The 17,156-nt window shown below is 31.7% G+C and overlaps 6 protein-coding genes across 6 annotated transcripts; 4 read left to right on the top strand and 2 right to left on the bottom strand.

Moving 5' to 3' along the window:
* Positions 1-311: 311 nt before the first annotated feature.
* On the top strand, positions 312-743 carry ASCRUDRAFT_69816 (uncharacterized protein; the record flags this gene model as incomplete). The annotated part of the gene is made up of 1 exon (XM_020191716.1): positions 312-743. The coding sequence occupies one exon, from the start codon at positions 312-314 to the stop codon at positions 741-743; it is 432 nt and encodes a 143-aa protein (XP_020048442.1).
* A 4,531-nt stretch (positions 744-5,274) lies between these two features.
* ASCRUDRAFT_69815 (uncharacterized protein) lies at positions 5,275-8,166 on the bottom strand (the record flags this gene model as incomplete). Its single annotated transcript, XM_020191715.1, has 1 exon — positions 5,275-8,166. One exon carries the CDS (start codon positions 8,164-8,166, stop codon positions 5,275-5,277), a length of 2,892 nt encoding a protein of 963 aa, XP_020048441.1.
* A 251-nt stretch (positions 8,167-8,417) lies between these two features.
* On the top strand, positions 8,418-9,242 carry ASCRUDRAFT_75338 (uncharacterized protein). Its single transcript, XM_020193026.1, has one exon. It carries the CDS (start codon positions 8,561-8,563, stop codon positions 9,044-9,046), a length of 486 nt encoding a protein of 161 aa, XP_020048440.1. The 5' UTR covers positions 8,418-8,560; the 3' UTR covers positions 9,047-9,242.
* Positions 9,243-11,185: 1,943 nt separating this feature from the next.
* On the bottom strand, positions 11,186-13,352 carry ASCRUDRAFT_75337 (flavin-containing monooxygenase). The gene has a single exon (XM_020193025.1). The coding sequence runs from the start codon at positions 12,899-12,901 to the stop codon at positions 11,279-11,281; it is 1,623 nt and encodes a 540-aa protein (XP_020048439.1). The 5' UTR covers positions 12,902-13,352; the 3' UTR covers positions 11,186-11,278.
* Positions 13,353-14,220: 868 nt separating this feature from the next.
* ASCRUDRAFT_33499 (serine hydrolase domain-containing protein) lies at positions 14,221-15,435 on the top strand (the record flags this gene model as incomplete). The annotated part of the gene is made up of 1 exon (XM_020190437.1): positions 14,221-15,435. One exon carries the CDS (start codon positions 14,221-14,223, stop codon positions 15,433-15,435), a length of 1,215 nt encoding a protein of 404 aa, XP_020048438.1.
* Positions 15,436-16,119: 684 nt separating this feature from the next.
* Positions 16,120-17,130, top strand: CAF16 (putative ATP-binding cassette family ATPase CAF16; the record flags this gene model as incomplete). The annotated part of the gene is made up of 2 exons (XM_020190442.1): positions 16,120-16,849; positions 16,925-17,130. 2 exons carry the CDS (start codon positions 16,120-16,122, stop codon positions 17,128-17,130), a joined length of 936 nt encoding a protein of 311 aa, XP_020048437.1.
* Between the last annotated feature and the right edge of the window lie 26 nt (positions 17,131-17,156).

Below are 17,156 nucleotides of genomic sequence, written 5' to 3'. Positions count from 1 at the left end.
TGTCTACTGTTTCTCTTTCTCAATCTCAGGAATATTATTTTAATAATTCTGGGGAAATATCTTCTTACGCAAATCAAAGTGTTGGCGAGCTTGGAAAAAGTAAAGACTTACATCGAAATAAATCAAAAAATAAAAACTCAATTCGACGCCCATGGTCGAAAGAAGAAGAAGCTGCTTTAAAAGACGGATTATTAAAAATTGGGCCCAGATGGGCTAAAATATTAGAGCTCCATGGTGCAGGTGGAACCACTTCTGAATATTTAAGGAACAGAACGCAAATTCAATTGAAAGANAAAGCTCGAAATTGGAAGATGTATTATTTAAAAAGAAATCAACCTGTACCTGTCTATTTAGACAAAGTTACAGGAGATTTAGACCGTGAAGATAGAGCTATCAGAAGTAGAAGAAAGTCAAGCAAACTTCAAAGTCCCTTGACCATTGTTAAAAGAAACAGAAAAAGTAATCCTCCTGATAACATTCCTGCCATTCAAGTTTCTTCAACTGGCGATGCGGATTTTACTGCCAAGTTAATTCGAGATGAAATAAACAAAATTGATTCTTTGAAATATCACCAACTAAAAGAGACGACTGATGAAAATGAACTGGAACATGATGCTTCACAAAGTGAAAATTTGATGACTGTAGAAGAGGGAAACTTGGGGAAAACCAGCGTTTCAGAAACAAGTGATATTAACATTGATGATAGAATAACTGCAATACAATCCAACAATCACACGGGGTAATTCGTCATTGATGATATTGATTACATTTCGATTTATAAAATTTTTTTTAATTTTATTGGTTTATTCCAACGCTTAGAATTATTATCAAGAAATTGAACGCAATTTTAAAGAAAAAGGGTTAAGAGTATACATATAACATAAAAATATATAAATAAAATATAAGGATGTTCAGATTGATTCAGTTCTAGTAAGAGATTCTCATAAATCAATTCCTGAACTTTTGAACCACCGATACCATCGGTTGCATCAATAGTAATACTGATTTTGTTGGTCAACCCATTGATTTTATCAATTTGCTTTAATACAGTGGATGACTTTTGATAATAGTGTTTGTACCAAACGAATTTGGTACAAGTTAGTGATGATATTGCTAAACTACAAGATGGAGATTTGCAAAGAGAGAGTGCTTCACGTCAATTATTCCAAAACAAACAATGAACGTAAAATTTGAACCTGTGCTATTTTTACCACTGAAAAATATCACACATTTAATACATTTGCAAACCCATTTAAAAATGATTTCCTTTCAATTGTTATACAATTTTTAAAAATTCTGTCAAACATTTTGCTTCACTCTTTTTGTATATATACATCAGATGAAGTGCTTTGGCTTAAAGGTGGAATGACTGTCTACTTATCTCATCAACTGCATTCTCATCTCAATAATCGCCTGTGATATACCAATTCAGTTTACCATGATTAGAAAAATAAACTTTATCTTGATTTTGGTCCTCCTGTAATTTCTACTAAATTAACTATCTCAGCTTAACATCCTTTAGCATATCGCGCGAACTTGATATTTCAATTTCACATTATTAACGGGCAGTACAAATTTCATTCTATTTTTGCAACACCATTATCTTTATAAATGTGTCTTTATATTTGCATGATTCATGTTTGCTTGCACACAAAGTTAAATAAAGTGCACTGTGCAGACGCATAGATAAATTAATTGACTGGTAATTTGATGATGTGTTCAATTAGAGGTCCTACAAAGATTGAATACTCAAACTCATTATGTGGAAGCCGCCAATGCTATATGGCACGACAAAATGACTGTTACTGGAGATAACTTTAGCTGCCATCATTATTGGTATTCATGACTCATTTCAGCTCTGATTCAAATATTAAGCATTGACAACTTCATTTAAATCTGCTAATTTTTTAGTTCTTCAAGTATTTGCTAACCAATGATTTGATTAATCTACTTAAAAAATCTTTATATAGGAACATTAAGCGCCAACCGAATTAGTGCATAACTAACAAATATTTTATTTTTCAGTATTATCGATGCGTTTTAAAGCGATATATTGACCTCTGCAACATATGATAGATAAATCTATTGATCATTAAATGGCATGTTAACATTAATATTGATAACATCAGTTTTAATGTTAGTATTAATACTCCTGATCAATACACGGATTATTCCCAATGTGATTTCTTTAATTATTTAAATAATAACCGAACAATTTTGTCTTCTCTGCAGGGTGATCATATATTGGATCTAATGCAAATTTGCTGGACAGCTTTACTATTATTGTTTTCATTAGTGTTTACTAAATTTTATTTCATATTCATGAATTTGAAAATTTGCCTTGTACTAAAATTTTGACAATGGGTTTGGGATTTGTTTGCACATTTGTTAGAGTGCTTGGGTTAATCATTGTATAATTTTGTAAAATTATTTTTTTCAGATCTAATATAAGCTGGGACTAGAAAAATATATGACGGCGCCAACGTAAAAAGATTTAAAAATAAAGATATTGATATAGATGAACTATATATTTATGATTAGATATATCACTGATTTCAGTCCTGTTGAGATGTTCTAAATTGGCTGATAATCGCTGTACTTGAGGGGGTCAATATATACTAAAAATGAGTTAATCTTTTTGTTCAAGAGCCATCGAAATAAATTTAAATTTGAATCAATAACATTATGGAAACTTAATGGGGAATAATATTTTGACGTTATCAATTCTAATGGGTGAGGTGAGATGAGGATGAGTTAAATGAAATTAATTTTTTTGGGATTGGCGCCCAAAATATCAGAACATAAATAAAAAGATGTGTTTAAGCATTGTGTAATATCTCGATCCGATATAATTTTCAATATTAAACTGGCTTGATTTACAGCCAAAAAATCCTAATATATATATATAAAAGATATCAAGATCTTTTATTAAAATGATGTTAATCACTGTGCCCCGATCCCATTCGTATGAAATATTAACTCCCATCTATATTTCTACCTAATTAAATGAAACGCATTAAATTCAAAAATAAAATAATACATTGATTGTTGTCTTTAATATTCAAAATGCTCACCATTTTGTAACAACTGGATGCAAAACAGTGTCAAAACTCTCAGAGATATAGTGAACCATGAACACTATGACATTTTAACGAAATTGGTGCAAAGCTTTTCAACGATATTTCTTGAGTGAGCTATTTGTATCCTTTAAATTGTAGGTCCCCAAAATGAGATTATCTCAATTTCGCATAACTTGAAATGATTTGGTTAATAACCGTTTAGCTTTGTAGCCTAAGACAAACCATAAACATCATATTATTTACTTGAACATATGAGTGTAAATTTGAGATTGTCAAATTGCATATAATTACAAGAATGAGCGGCAAAAAAAAACCCATTCCTCCAGCCTTACAGATGACTTTTCTGAAGTAGATGACTAGAATACCACCTATTAATATCGGTAGTATGAAAGACGCTGGAGGACAATGAGAAAAATAACATGTTGAATTAGGCTAAGCAGATTTTAGAAACTGATAAACTAGAAAAAAAAGCAATCATAAGGCAAAATTCGAAAAGCAAACACATACAACCAAAGCCAAGATCAAATTCTTTCATAATATGGTCGATAAAAATATAAAAAGATATTATGAGAGGATATAACCAAAATTGAAGAATTAATAAATAATATATATCTTGGAACAGTGTCTCAACAGAATATTGTCTGTAAGTTATTAAAAAAAAGAGGGATGGTTCATGTATTTGAAAAAGAAATTAACATTTTAAATAATGTAGATCATAAAAATATCATTAAATTTATTGGATTAATTTTAGATCAAAATGATAGAATTATTGGAAAGGGATTTGAATATTTTGAAGAAGAGAATTTGAATAGAATGAACAAACATGTACTGGATCAAATTGAAAAGGATGTCAATTATTTACATAAAAATAACTTTTTCCATGGTGATTTGAAACCTGATAATATATAGATTAATGATAAAGATGAGGTTAAAATAATAGATTTTGGAGGAGGAGCTTCACCTAAATACAACCCAGAATGGATACATGGTAAAGAAGCTGATTGGATTTGCCTAAAGCTAATTAAAAAAAGCTCGCTAGTAGTGAAAACCTCCCTGAATAATTACAACAACTTATTTTATAGTCTGAATTTTATAGTATTCAAACAATATACCTTTGCCATACTCGATTATTTTGTTTCAAAGCTGACCGCTTTCTATTAAAATATTTTTAGCATCGAGCTCTCTTTTGAATATTATTCTGATTGCTGCTCCTTTTAATGTTAGAATATGATTGTTATTTCTGTTGCTGTTTTCATTTCTGTAGAATATATTGATCAAATGTAACTCCATCCGGTTCCTACTTTATCCAAGTGTTAATTGCTTAATGCATGAGTAGATTTGAAAGAACTATGTCGAGATGTTAATAATTCATGTTTATTTTCCAATCCTAGTTTGTTTATTTGATTTGTTTATTCAATTTATGATTACCATTGTCCCTGTCATACTTTAAAATGAAAATTTAGAAAACATACTTTGGATTCTTCACTGCTTGAACCAACAAAAATTGAGACTTTTTTAGCCTCCTTTTGAAATTAAATCTGCTATCTAGCGTAATTTCATATGAGCTTAATTTGAGTGATTTCTATCAAATAAATTTACTTGGGGAATTCCATTGTGACTCTTGATTTCGGCTCTTTTTGCCTATCGTTTATTATATTGCATTCTAAACTTCTTTTCAAGCTATTGGTTGTAAGCCACTCAAAGTAATGATTAATTGTATTATATAATTGAATATTATACCATCTATCTGTTTTTATTGTTTTTGTTTGAAGTTGGTTTAAATTCGTCAAATGATTAGTTAAATTCGGTTGATCTGAATCCATCGATAACTTCAACCACTTTCTCAGGATGTCTTGGATCGAAATCATCTTTTTTAACTGTGTTCCTAAACTTCATAATTAGTGCTGGAGAATATTCTCAAACTATTCGAAAATTTTCAAAAGTGTTAAATTCTGACAGAATGATAACCGTCAGAGACATAAGCAAATAATCCAACCAAAAACTTAATGGTTTAAAATAATTAATATAGATATTCAGTTCTAGTAATATATCTGAATGTAAATTATTTTGGAAGTATATTATTCAACTGGTAATATCAAAACAATGTCAAGATCCTTTTTTAAAGGACATTTGGATATTTGGCAGTCTTAACTTTTTTGAACGTCTTGAAATCAAAACATTATCTTGACCACATTTAAACATACTTTATTCTATTTTTGATAATTTCTAACAAGTTTTTTACTAATCTTTGAAGTGTATTACCTGTTTGTATTGCACTTAAAACACCAAAACATTGCAATAAACAGAGCCTTTTGGTAAATTGGTCATGCATCATCTTGGAGGAAGCAGTATCCTTAGAAATCATATTCTGGCCATTGATAAGATTTGTTTGATAATTATTGCAAATCAGATCCGAACTTTTGAAGCAACTGTCAAAGTTAATCATAGTTTCGTAGTTTGGAATTACAATAAAATCCCGAAAGTAAATTAATAAAAACCGTTTGATAGATAGATTTTCTTCTGGTATCAATAACTCATACCAAAACTTTTTTGATAATTGAGGAGTATTTAGAATTTTTCCAGATCCTTCAAACTCTAATTGAATTGGGAGAAATATCGCTTCAAGATATGATAGCACATCATTATAAAAAAATTCCCAAAGAGTAGCTAACTTATTTTCAATGTTTTCAAAATCATTTTCTCCATTGATGATATTTGAATTAGGATGAATAATTCTTTTATTTAAAGTTTCATCAACAAAAAAACCTTCATTAATATCTTGTTTTTGATTAAAATTATTGTTATTATCCATATTATAGGGTTTACCGACAATATTATTTATACTGTTGTTTCTATAATTGTCAAAACTGGTATGATCAATAGAATCAATATTTCCCGAATAGAGAATATCTTTTACTTCATCATTTTTTTCACCAGACATAATTATTCCATTTGAACGAGTGTGATAAGTAGTATAATTCTCACTATGGGTTTTTTTGTCATGATGATAGTCGCCTTTATAAATGTTATTAAAAATATTATTATTCTTCACGTTATTAAAATTATTTTTGTGAGAGTAAGTGTTGTTGTTTTTATCGTTATCAGGAAGGTTTAATTGTGGTGAGTTTGAATTACTGTGGTGTTGTTGAACATCTAAATTAGCTCTTGATGATTGATATCTCTTGTTTTGTTTAGGTAAAGAAAATAAAGAATCGTTTTCATATGAATCTTCGGCGTAAAATTTATTTAATTTAGACTTTTTTTTTGTTTTGTTGTCAATATTTGATTGATTTTCCATTACCGATAAGCCCACCTTAATGAAATCCTGAAAATCATTCATGATCATTATAGAATCAGATTTTGATAAGTTTTTCTTTTGCTTTTCCTTTTTAGAATTTCCTAAAATATTTTGATTGGTTTCATTAGTAGTGTGAGAGTTAAATTTCAATCCATAACTAGTGTGGTTACTGGAAACACTGCTTCTGCTTTTGTGAGTGTAGTTATAGTGAGCAGATTCGGGTTTAAAGTTTTGCAGATTGACAGTTTTCGAGTTAGTGTTAGTGTTAGTGGCAAAAGCTATATGTTGTTTATTTGGAATCTTATTAAAAGTAAATTCATTAGTGTTATCATCATCGTTTGATGTAAAAACCTCATTTCCGATTCTTAAAGAGAGATATAAATCAACCAATTTATTTAAATCCTCAATTGTAACCTTTAAAGATTCCCCTTTAAATAACGGAATGACGCTGTCATATAAAAGAAACATCAAATCTGTTGTCATCGAGTCTTTTTCTTTTGATGACAATCTACTTGTACTATTCTGAGGATCAATGTCAATTGAGCTTTGAATATAGGCTAATTGTTTTAAGAAGTCGTTTGAAAATGTATTGTTATTTCTGTTGTTTGTGAAAGTTGATGATGAAGATATAGTTGGGTTGAAATTATATAGAGTAATGCCATTTGAAGTTAACAATTTTGAGTTGGACGTGCTTGAAGAAAATGTGTTATTTGAGTGTAATAAATCTTTTCTGGACCGTAAGTTAATATGGTGATGATGGTTATGATTATAGCTATACGAATGATTATTGGAATGATTGAAAGATTTTTGATTGAAAAGATGTTTATTGTAATCTGGATTTTGAATTTTGGAATTAAAAGTATCATTATTTGAATTGAACTTAGTCGATGATTTAACAAAATTGCTGTTCAAAGGAGAAGCGATTGATAAAGTTGAAGATTGAGAGGTATCTATAGTTAGCCTTTTTTTCAATTTTTCAGAGCTAGTATTGCCATTATTGTTAATGTTTTGAGAAGTGTTTTCATGAAACTTACAATTCTTTGAAGTTAAATCATTATTAGTTTCATTATCGTTTTTCAGAGTGAAAGGCAATGAGTTTTTTCGATTTGTGAGAGCTGTAGCTTTTTGGGCAAATAATTTGGCCTTTTGTAAAGCCTTCCTGTTTTTGACTGATTTACTTGTTGTGTTGTTTCTGATGTCCTCGCCAGCCGTAAATGCGGTTTTATTATCGTCCATATTATGATTAGCAGCAGGATGAGTATTAAGTAAAATGTCTTTTGATACGGAATTTGAGATTGTTGGAGTTAATGGATTGAAACCAATATTTGAAATACTTGAAGATGAAGGAACATTAAACTGGTAGTGTGGATTCAAATTGGATGTTGTTGTAGTGATAGAAGCAGAAGAGTTATTTCTGAAATTATAGAGACTTGGAGGAAGTGTTGAGTTTAATGCATTTACGCTGGGATTAACAGTATTCGTCAGCAGATCATGGTCATTAAGAATATTTGTTGACAACAACCTCGTTTCACTTGCCAAAAGATTAAGAGTGTTAATGGTTTTTGCTCTTCCAGCCATCAAATTGCTATTGTCGGCCTTGTATCTGGCATCATTGTAGCCATCAAAAGACCTTCTGCTGGAGTCATCTATGGAGTAAAAGCTCGTTCTGGAGGGATAATGGTCTGTAGGAGAACTGAGACTGGTAGATCTCGCATGAGCAAAGGTAACCGAAGATAATGTGGAGGAGCTTCTTCTTCGGTGCACGTGGTTTTGAGCAGTGGAGTTCATTTTCTGGAAAAACGTTCAGCAACACAAGTAGCAAAAGCACCATTGGAAGCAAAAGGGCCTTCAAAAACGCCGTTAAAAGTAAAAACACCAGCCCAAAAGCACTAGCCTCAATTGCCCCGGAGCACTGCAGCCCTAGGGCTCTGGTGCATGCATGTTGACGCATCTCAACAACAGCCGCAATTTCAGGGCATTGTCCGTCCATCTCACTGAAGTCTGGTATTTGGGGGCACGAAATGGTATAAATACAGATGGGCCCCTTCATCCCTCTCTCTGCCTCTTCTTCGTCTGGTTCACGAACTCGTTTGGCGCTGCTCGTTTTTACTTTAATTATCTTCCTCTAGATTTTACACCACTTATCAGTTTGTCCTAATACTTTTCATTCAAATAGTCAACAATGGGTATCTTAGATGCAGTTCAAGGAAAAGTGCAAGAAAACATGCAAGAAAGGATGAAGAACCAGCTTATTGACAATGTTGAGGATAAACTCAAAGCAAACTTTGGTGTTGATCTTGATTTTAACAACAATAACAAAAAGAAAGAATCAGGCCTTCTTGGTGGAATATCTTCTGTTTTTGGTGGTAAAAAACAAGAAGAGGAAAAGAAATACGCTCTGGGAAGTAATGACTTGTTGGGTGGAATTACTTCTCAATTTTTGGGTGGCGGCTCATCTTCCAATAGTAATAGCAATAACTACAATGATCAATCTTCTGGTGGTGGCTCTGGTGGAGCTTCTGATTTAATTGGAGGTATAGCATCTCAATTTCTTGGAAACAATTCTTCTCAACAAAATAATTTTGGTTCTAACCAAAATCAACAAAATAGTGGTTCATCTGATTTAATCGGGGGATTAGCTTCTCAATTTTTGGGAGGCAAAAAATAATCTGGTTTTTCAACCATTATTCATACCCCTTGTTTTGTATAGGATTTATCTATCTTATTTTTTCAGTTTCTTTTAATCAAACTTCTAAAATTTTATTCATCTTCATCAATATTGAATATATACTACATTTATTCTATCTAAACAACAAAATTTACTAAATAAATTATTTATTGTCGTATTTATTTTTACTTTTTCCTTGGTATTTCTTTACAATACTCATTGTTTTGTTAGTATTCCGATTATTCTTTTTCGTCTTCTTTTTCAAAATATTTATTATATAAATAGTTTGTGAATCCCATGAATATTGTTGTTAAAATAAATGAATAATCTTATTCATTCTTTGACAAGAGGTTCCACTTCATAATCGAAAAGCACTCTATGTTTTCTTGACTTTACAACTAACAAAAATTTTGATATTAGACTAAATCCTTTGACTAAAATATAAAGATTCTTACCTGAACTATTAACAGCACCAGAAATATTTTTTGATATTCAAATTGGTGATTCAAACTTCGTCAATTGCAGTCCCAGTGAAAGATCCTTTTTAAAGAACTCAAGTCTAAGGTCTCTCACCTTTTGAAACAGTAAAACCATCAATTACAACATTTATGCTTTATTTTTTAATAATAGAAAGCAGTCTGGATATATATCGGTTGATAGTACAAATATCACCCTTTAATAGTGAACGAATTTCTAATTTTTGAGCATTAATATTAGATAAAAGTGCTAAAAAAACAGATAATGAGGTGGAGGAAAACTTTAGCTGGAATAAATTTTCAAAAAGAAAATCATTTAAAGTTATTTAACAGGTAAATGAATGACGGTTCAATGTAAATATAATGATAGTTTATAATTAAAGTTAAAAAAACATTATTTAAAAAGCAAAACCTCCATTTCATGTAGTTTAAGATAATATTTTGAACCAGTTTGTTGAGACAAAATGGATATAGAGGATTGAAATTATTAATAATTAACTCACACTGATTTCACCATATAGTATTGTTTGTATAAAAGCTACTATTGAATAGAAGCTGCAAGTAAATAAAAGATCGACATTTCATATATCCTACGTGTTACACATGAATCTGCAGCCACGCTAAACTCAATCCAAAGCTTTTGCTAAACGCACTATCTGCAAGTCAAAGCATGTTAAGCATGCATTTTTTTCGAGATGGAATCAGACAATAGGGTGTCCGCAGTTTACGTATTGGTTCAGTCGTAGAACTATTATCTTAGCTATTTTTCCCAATAAATCTTCTTTATAATTATCTTGTTTAGTAATTGAATTCCTAGTCGAAAACTAACTTTCTCTTGTTTAATGAAAATTTTTTTTTGTTGTAAATCTTATAAAAGGCTGTATTATTTTCTTGATTTTCTGATCACTAAATTTAGTACTATAGTCTTAGTATTTAGTTTATTATGATTCGATACTGCTTCCATTTCTATTAGAGAGTTTCGTCACTAAGAATATTTTAATTTTATGAGATTATTATATATTTGCATTATCAGCACAAACAATCATTGTTTTTATCTGTCGATCAAACAACAAATAACAAAACCAATTGAAATTTATCCATTATTTTAAAAATTAAAGAATTCATGGTAACAAAGTTTTGTTTAAATAGTAGATTATACAACAAAATCTGAAATGAAAAACTTGCAACTCCTTTGTTTTATAGAAAAGACAAATAAAAGAAATTGATCTTTTAATCATCGTATTTGATTTGTTGAGAATAAGAAACCAATTTTTAGCTTCCAAAATTATTTCGATTTAAGTTCAATATTTGACATACAACTCTTCTTTTTGAAAAAAATAATAACAAAAAGTCAATGTCTAATAAATGAGAACAAGTGCTTTCAAATATTTTATTGCAATAGATTCTAAATTCTCTACAACTATCAAATCTAATATCTTAGTCTTATAATGATGTCAAAATTTTATATTATTTTTTTAGTTATGTTCATTTTGGTGTAGGAACTTTAGAATAAATTGACTTTTTAGTTTGAATTTTGAATTTTGAATTTTGATTTATCATAATGAGTAATTTAATATTTTTTTAAGAATATTATTATATATATAACCATAAAACTAGAATATCATTAAATATGAATATAAATTGAAATAAAACAAAAGGCATCAAAATTATATAAATTATATCAAAATTAAGAATCTCTAACATTTCAAATTTTTTTATAAATCAAACATACAAGATAAATTTAAGTACCATTCTATTAGAGAATTTCGTAGCCTTTAAAATCGCTTTGATAAACCTCATTTAAAAGTTTTCCATAAGAGGGAATACCTTGAAGGTAGTTTAGCATTTCAATTTTTTTTCCAGGAATGTTAGCCCCCATATACCAAGATTTTGCCTTTGGAAATAGAGAAGAGTTGGCAAAGTCTTTCAAATTGTTTGAATAATTGAGTTGGTGTTCCTTTTTAGCCTCAATGGACTTGAAATCATTTTGAATCATATGGTCAATAATGAATAAGATGAATTTTGATTGTAGTTCAACACAAGTTGGGCCGTTAGCGAAAGCCGTTGGAGCCTGGGGACCATAAGTGTAAAACATGTTGGGATAACCATTGATAGATAAACCTAAATAAGTGTTGCAGCCATCAGCCCATTTATCACGTAGTATCTTACCAGTGTCAGCATCTTTCAAATCGATATTTTTAAAAGAACCTGTGACAGCATCAAAACCAGTAGCTAAAATTAAAATATCAAACTTATATTCATTACCTTCCTTTGTTTTCAACCCGTTTTCTGTGAATTCATAAATGGGATCATTTTTAATGTCGATGACGTGAACATTTGGTTTATTAAACTGTTCATAATAATCTTGTTCCAAACTGGGACGCTTTGTACCAAAAGGATGAGGTTGAATCTTTGGGGCTAAAATCTCAGCAGTTTTTGGATCATGAACTCTTTTGATAACGGAGTTTCTCCAAAAGTGGTAGGCCTCATCGTTTGCTTTTTGGTTAAAATAGATGTCTTTATAATTAGCAACCCAAAAATTGAAGCCACCTCTATCAAACAATGTTTGGTAAAAATTTTGACGGTCTTCTGAAGAATCGTCAAAGGTATCTTTATCAACAAAAGTAAAGGTAAAACCGCCAAAACTATCAAATCTGCTGTTTAATATTTTTGAATAATTTTTCTTATTTTTTTGAATTTCTGGGTTGGACACTTGTCCCATTGGTAAACATAAATTGGGAGTTCTTTGAAAGACAAATAATTCAGATGCAACTTTAGCAGCCTCTTGGGTGATTTGTACACCAGTTGAACCTGTGCCAATTAAACCAACTCTCTTGTTTGACAAGTCGACATCAGATTCCGGCCATTCATTTGAGTGATAAACCTTCCCTTTGAATCTGTCAAAGTTTTTAAAGTCAGGTTTGTAAAGTCTTGATGCAAAACCCACACATGGCAAAAAAAACTTAGCATAACATTTTTTTTTTGAATCCGAAGCCTCAATATACCAATAACCTGATTTTCTATCAAATTGAGCCTGACTAATAAAAGTATTAAAATCAATATCTTTTTTCAAATCCAATATTTGTTCAACATGATTGAAATACTTCCTTAATTCACTCCAATCGGGAAATCTTTCGGACCAAGTCCAGGTGTTATAGACCTCTGGGATATTTAGCTCATAAACTGGAATATCGCTATCTACCCTAGCACCGGGATATCTATTTTTCCTCCAAGTTCCACCTAAATCATCCAAGGCTTCATAAATGTGAGTTTTTAACCCTCTCTTTCGACACTCATGTAATAACTTGACACCACTAAAGCCGGCGCCTAAAATGCAAACATCATAAATGGGAATTGAAGAATCAAAAGTTTGAGTCATGATGCAAAAAGTAGACAATAAATGATAATATCAAAAGATAAATTGGGAATTGATTGAAATTGAGAATTGGTTTTGCTTTAAAGTAATTATCTGGTTAGTAAAAGCTGATGATAAGAGAGATATGGAAAGACGAAAAATGTGGGCTATCTTTAGAGATATATATAAGTTTGGGTGAAAAACATAAAAGAATAGAATCCAGCTAAAACTAAGATATTTCATCCGAAGATAAACACAAAATCGGATCTTCGAGCAATGAAGTTAATGATGGTGTAGCTAAATAGTGTTTTTGTGAATGCATGCTTCCAATTTTTCGGAAGATAGTGGAGAATGGATTTCAGTTTGGGGAAAGAAAAAAAACAGAAAACACAGCACAACTCTCAGCCAGACGACTTGAAAAGTGAAGATAGTAATGTCATCTTTATCTTTACTTATGAGCGAGCAACAACCAATAACCAATAACCAATAACCAAAACAGAGCTGCAAAATGATCGGACTTCAGTGAAGACATGGAGTTGAAGGAGTTGTGCTCGGAGCTTGGAAAAGATGACCGAGATCCTCTGAAAAGTTTCGTAGAGCCCAAGACGTCAAAGCTAGGATTGACACATCGGCGTCGACTATTTGAGCCCCAACCCCGCAGCAGACCGCGCAGGTGCGGACCTCCCACACTCATGGGGCGCGTAAAGAAGCAGCCCGCAGGTACCAAAGAACCATCATTATGGAACTGTATGTATGTATTAGTGCATGTATTAGTGCATTCATTACAGCATTGTGCATGCACCGTCCAACTATGTTGCAAACTCACTGCTCGGTCGCCTGGCGGTGGACGCCACAGAGCTGGGTTGCTACATGGATGTATACAACAAGGAATATCACAACAATAAGAATGCTTAAGGTTTGTAAGATAGACCTGTGCTGTGATTGTTGTTCACGTTCTGATTCCGATAACTCAAGAGCTTTGGGATGAACCTCCAGGGTTGTTCGAACTTTCTTCCCAAAAGGTCCCTTATTCAACATATATGCAGCAGCCTAATATAATCCAACTCAATCCAGCTTCTGTGCTCCTATTGGTCCATGCTCAACAGCACTTTCATATGGAGGAAGTAACAGTCATCCAAATCAAACAACACTACCATCCCCACCTTCTCAATTGCCAATTCTCTTCATTTTGTCCAGATTTCAACCTTCCACCTAAAAAGAAACACTTATTTCCCACATTTCACCATGGGTATAAATTAATACAAATTCTTTTCGCTTTCATAGCTCGTAGTCTCTTTTCATGAGATAATTGCAAACAAGTAATAAATTTTCCAATCACAAATATGGCTTCAACTTCAGTATCTGCCTCTTCAATTGATCAAATTTTGCAGAAATATACCTCCCTATCTGAAAATCCTGTTCCAGGTATTATTGCCGGTATTGTTGATAATCGCAAAGGTTTAGTATATTTGGGCTCCGCTGGTGCCAAGTCGCTTTCTGATCCTCACGATAAAGTATCAAATGATAGCACTGTCGCTTTTTATTCAACCACAAAAGCCATTACTGTCACTGCCTTTCTACAATTACTAGAATCCGGTAAAATCCATTCAATTAACGACTTGGTAGAAGATTATATTCCTGAATTGAAAAATGTAACACTATTGTCCAGTTTTGAAGAAAACGGAAATCCAATTCTAACGGCCCCCAAAACAAAACCAACTTTGTTGCATTTGGTTACCCATACTGCTGGTTTTGCATATGCATTTTTCAATGAAAATTATAAGAAACTCCAAGAAAAAACTGGTTCTCCAAATATCTTGGCCTCAACTTGGAAAGAATTTGACACCCCTTTAAATTTCGAGCCTGGTTCTCAATGGGAATATGGATCTAATATTGATTTTCTTGGTAAAGTAGTTGAGAATGTCAGTGGCTTAACTTTGGATCAATATTTTAAAAAGTATATTTTTGAACCCTTGGATATTCAATCATTAACTTTTATTAGAACTCCTCAGCATTTTAGTAACCATACTTCAATTCATCAAAGAGATTATAAAACTAAGAAAACAGTTGCTTTGCCCGAATTGCATCCAGCCGTTCCTGAATTCCATTGTGGAGGCCATGGTTTATTTGGTAAAGTTGAAGATTATTTGAAATTTTTAGAGATATTTTTACACAATGGTAAATCACCCACCACAAACCGTCAAATACTAAAGCCTGAAACAATTCAAAATTACTGTTTTGCTTCTTTATTACCTAAAGGTTTGGAGATAGTTCCATTGCCTGCTTCTCAACCAAATTTATCTAATCCTGTTGAAATTGCTCCTGGTGTACCAAAAACGTGGACCGCTAACTGGTTAAGAATTGATTCTGAATTACCTACAGGCAGATCAAGTGGTTCCTTTATGTGGGCAGGGTTGACCAACTTGTATTATTGGGTTGATCCCAAGAAAGGTATAGCTGGTTTTTTCGCTGCTCAACTTTTCCCATTTTATGATCCAAATTGTTTATCCGCTTTTCAAGAATTTGAAACTGCTGCTTACCAATTATTAAATAAATAGTTTCCACTATTTATACTAGTTATACCATTTATGCTTTAGCAATGTTTTCATAGTCTTTTTGTTGTATGTTTGATTTTTATATTTTTTGATACTTTTTTAAATTAAATTTTTAATTTTACTCCCAATTAGTTATAATTAATTACAATCAAGAGTCTTTCTATAAAAAGAATTTGTATTTCTCTTTAAAAATTTCATAATTTGATGATAAAATAAACGTATTTGAGGATTAATTATGATATGAGAACTTAAAACGAAATTTTATTCAACCAAGATTTGCACCAAGGAAAACAAACTAATTCAAAACATGTATATCTATGATCTTGTTGTTTAGGAGAAAGAAATAATTAAGCACTCTAGATATTACACGTTGTTACTTACGACCTTGTTGAAATTAAACACAAACAAATAACCCCAAAAAACCATTCTGCAATTTTAATTATAAATCAGCTTTATTCATATTAATAATGGTATACTGGTTTGTAAAGAAAGAATTGTTTGCTTCAACTGCCCTTTGTCTAATAATAACTCCTATGTTCTAACAGTGGTTGAATTGCACATGCTAAATGAAAAACACCGCTCTCAATTTGTCTATTCGAGTTTTCTTCCTTCTACTCAAATATACAAGTAGCCGCTCAGTTCACCATAAACTAAGAGAAAAGAATATAGCAAGTCCCAACTTAAGCAATGAGTGTTGATAATAAGTCTGGTAAAGATGCTGCTGATCTTGGTATCACTTCTGAAAACCTAACATACATTTATCCTTCAACCGGCGTAACTGGTCTAGCAGATGTCAACATTAATTTACCATGGAATTCTCGAACTTTGCTTATAGGTCCTAATGGTGCTGGAAAATCGACATTATTGCGTTTATTAGCTGGAAAAACTCTTGCAAAATTTGGTTCAATTAGAATAGGAGGCTATGATCCTTTTAGAGGCGGTTCAGATGCCCAAGGAATAACCACTTACTTGGGTACTGAGTGGGCATCGAATCCAGTGGTTAGAAGAGACATGTCTGTATTATTGTTAATCAACTCTGTTGGCGGTGACAATTTTCCCGAAAAAAGGGATGAGTTAATTGAATTGCTAGATATCAATCTCAATTGGAAAATGAACAATGTTAGTGATGGCGAACGGAGAAGAGTGCAATTGGTAATGGGTTTACTAAAACCATGGACCGTATTGTTATTGGATGAGGTGACAGTTGACCTAGATGTCCTAGTGAGAGCAAGATTAATAGCATTTCTAAAAAAGGAAACACTAACTCGGAAGTGCTGTATTGTTTATGCTACCCACATATTCGATGGTTTATCTACTTGGCCAACCCATGTTATTCACATGAGTGGTGGCAAAGTATTGAAAAATTTAGAAATCGGTAAAAGTTTGATTATTGATGATAAAACTCATAATATCAGCAGTGAAACGTATGGGGATTCTATTGAAAAGGCCATTTCCATTGCTGGAAAATCAAAGGATGTTGTTCAAAGTAAAGAACAAGAAAGAATTAAATTGGAACCTGTTTATAGTATACATCCTTTAGCATTAAACTGGTTAGTTCAAGATTTGGTTGAAAGAGGTTCGAGAGAAGAAGAAAAAAACAGACCTACGTGGGAGGAATTGAAGAAGAAATTTGAGCACATCTATTTCGATCAACCAGACAGGGTTGGTGAATATTTTAGCAGAAATAGAAGGTTATAGTTCTGGAACTGTAAATAATAATACCT

The sequence above is a fragment of the Ascoidea rubescens genome (assembly GCF_001661345.1).
Source record: "Ascoidea rubescens DSM 1968 unplaced genomic scaffold ASCRUscaffold_4, whole genome shotgun sequence".
Taxonomy (NCBI): Eukaryota; Fungi; Ascomycota; class Saccharomycetes; order Ascoideales; family Ascoideaceae; genus Ascoidea; species Ascoidea rubescens.
The sequence above is the reverse complement of the archived record's forward strand: the minus strand, read 5'-3'. Positions and strand labels throughout refer to the sequence as shown.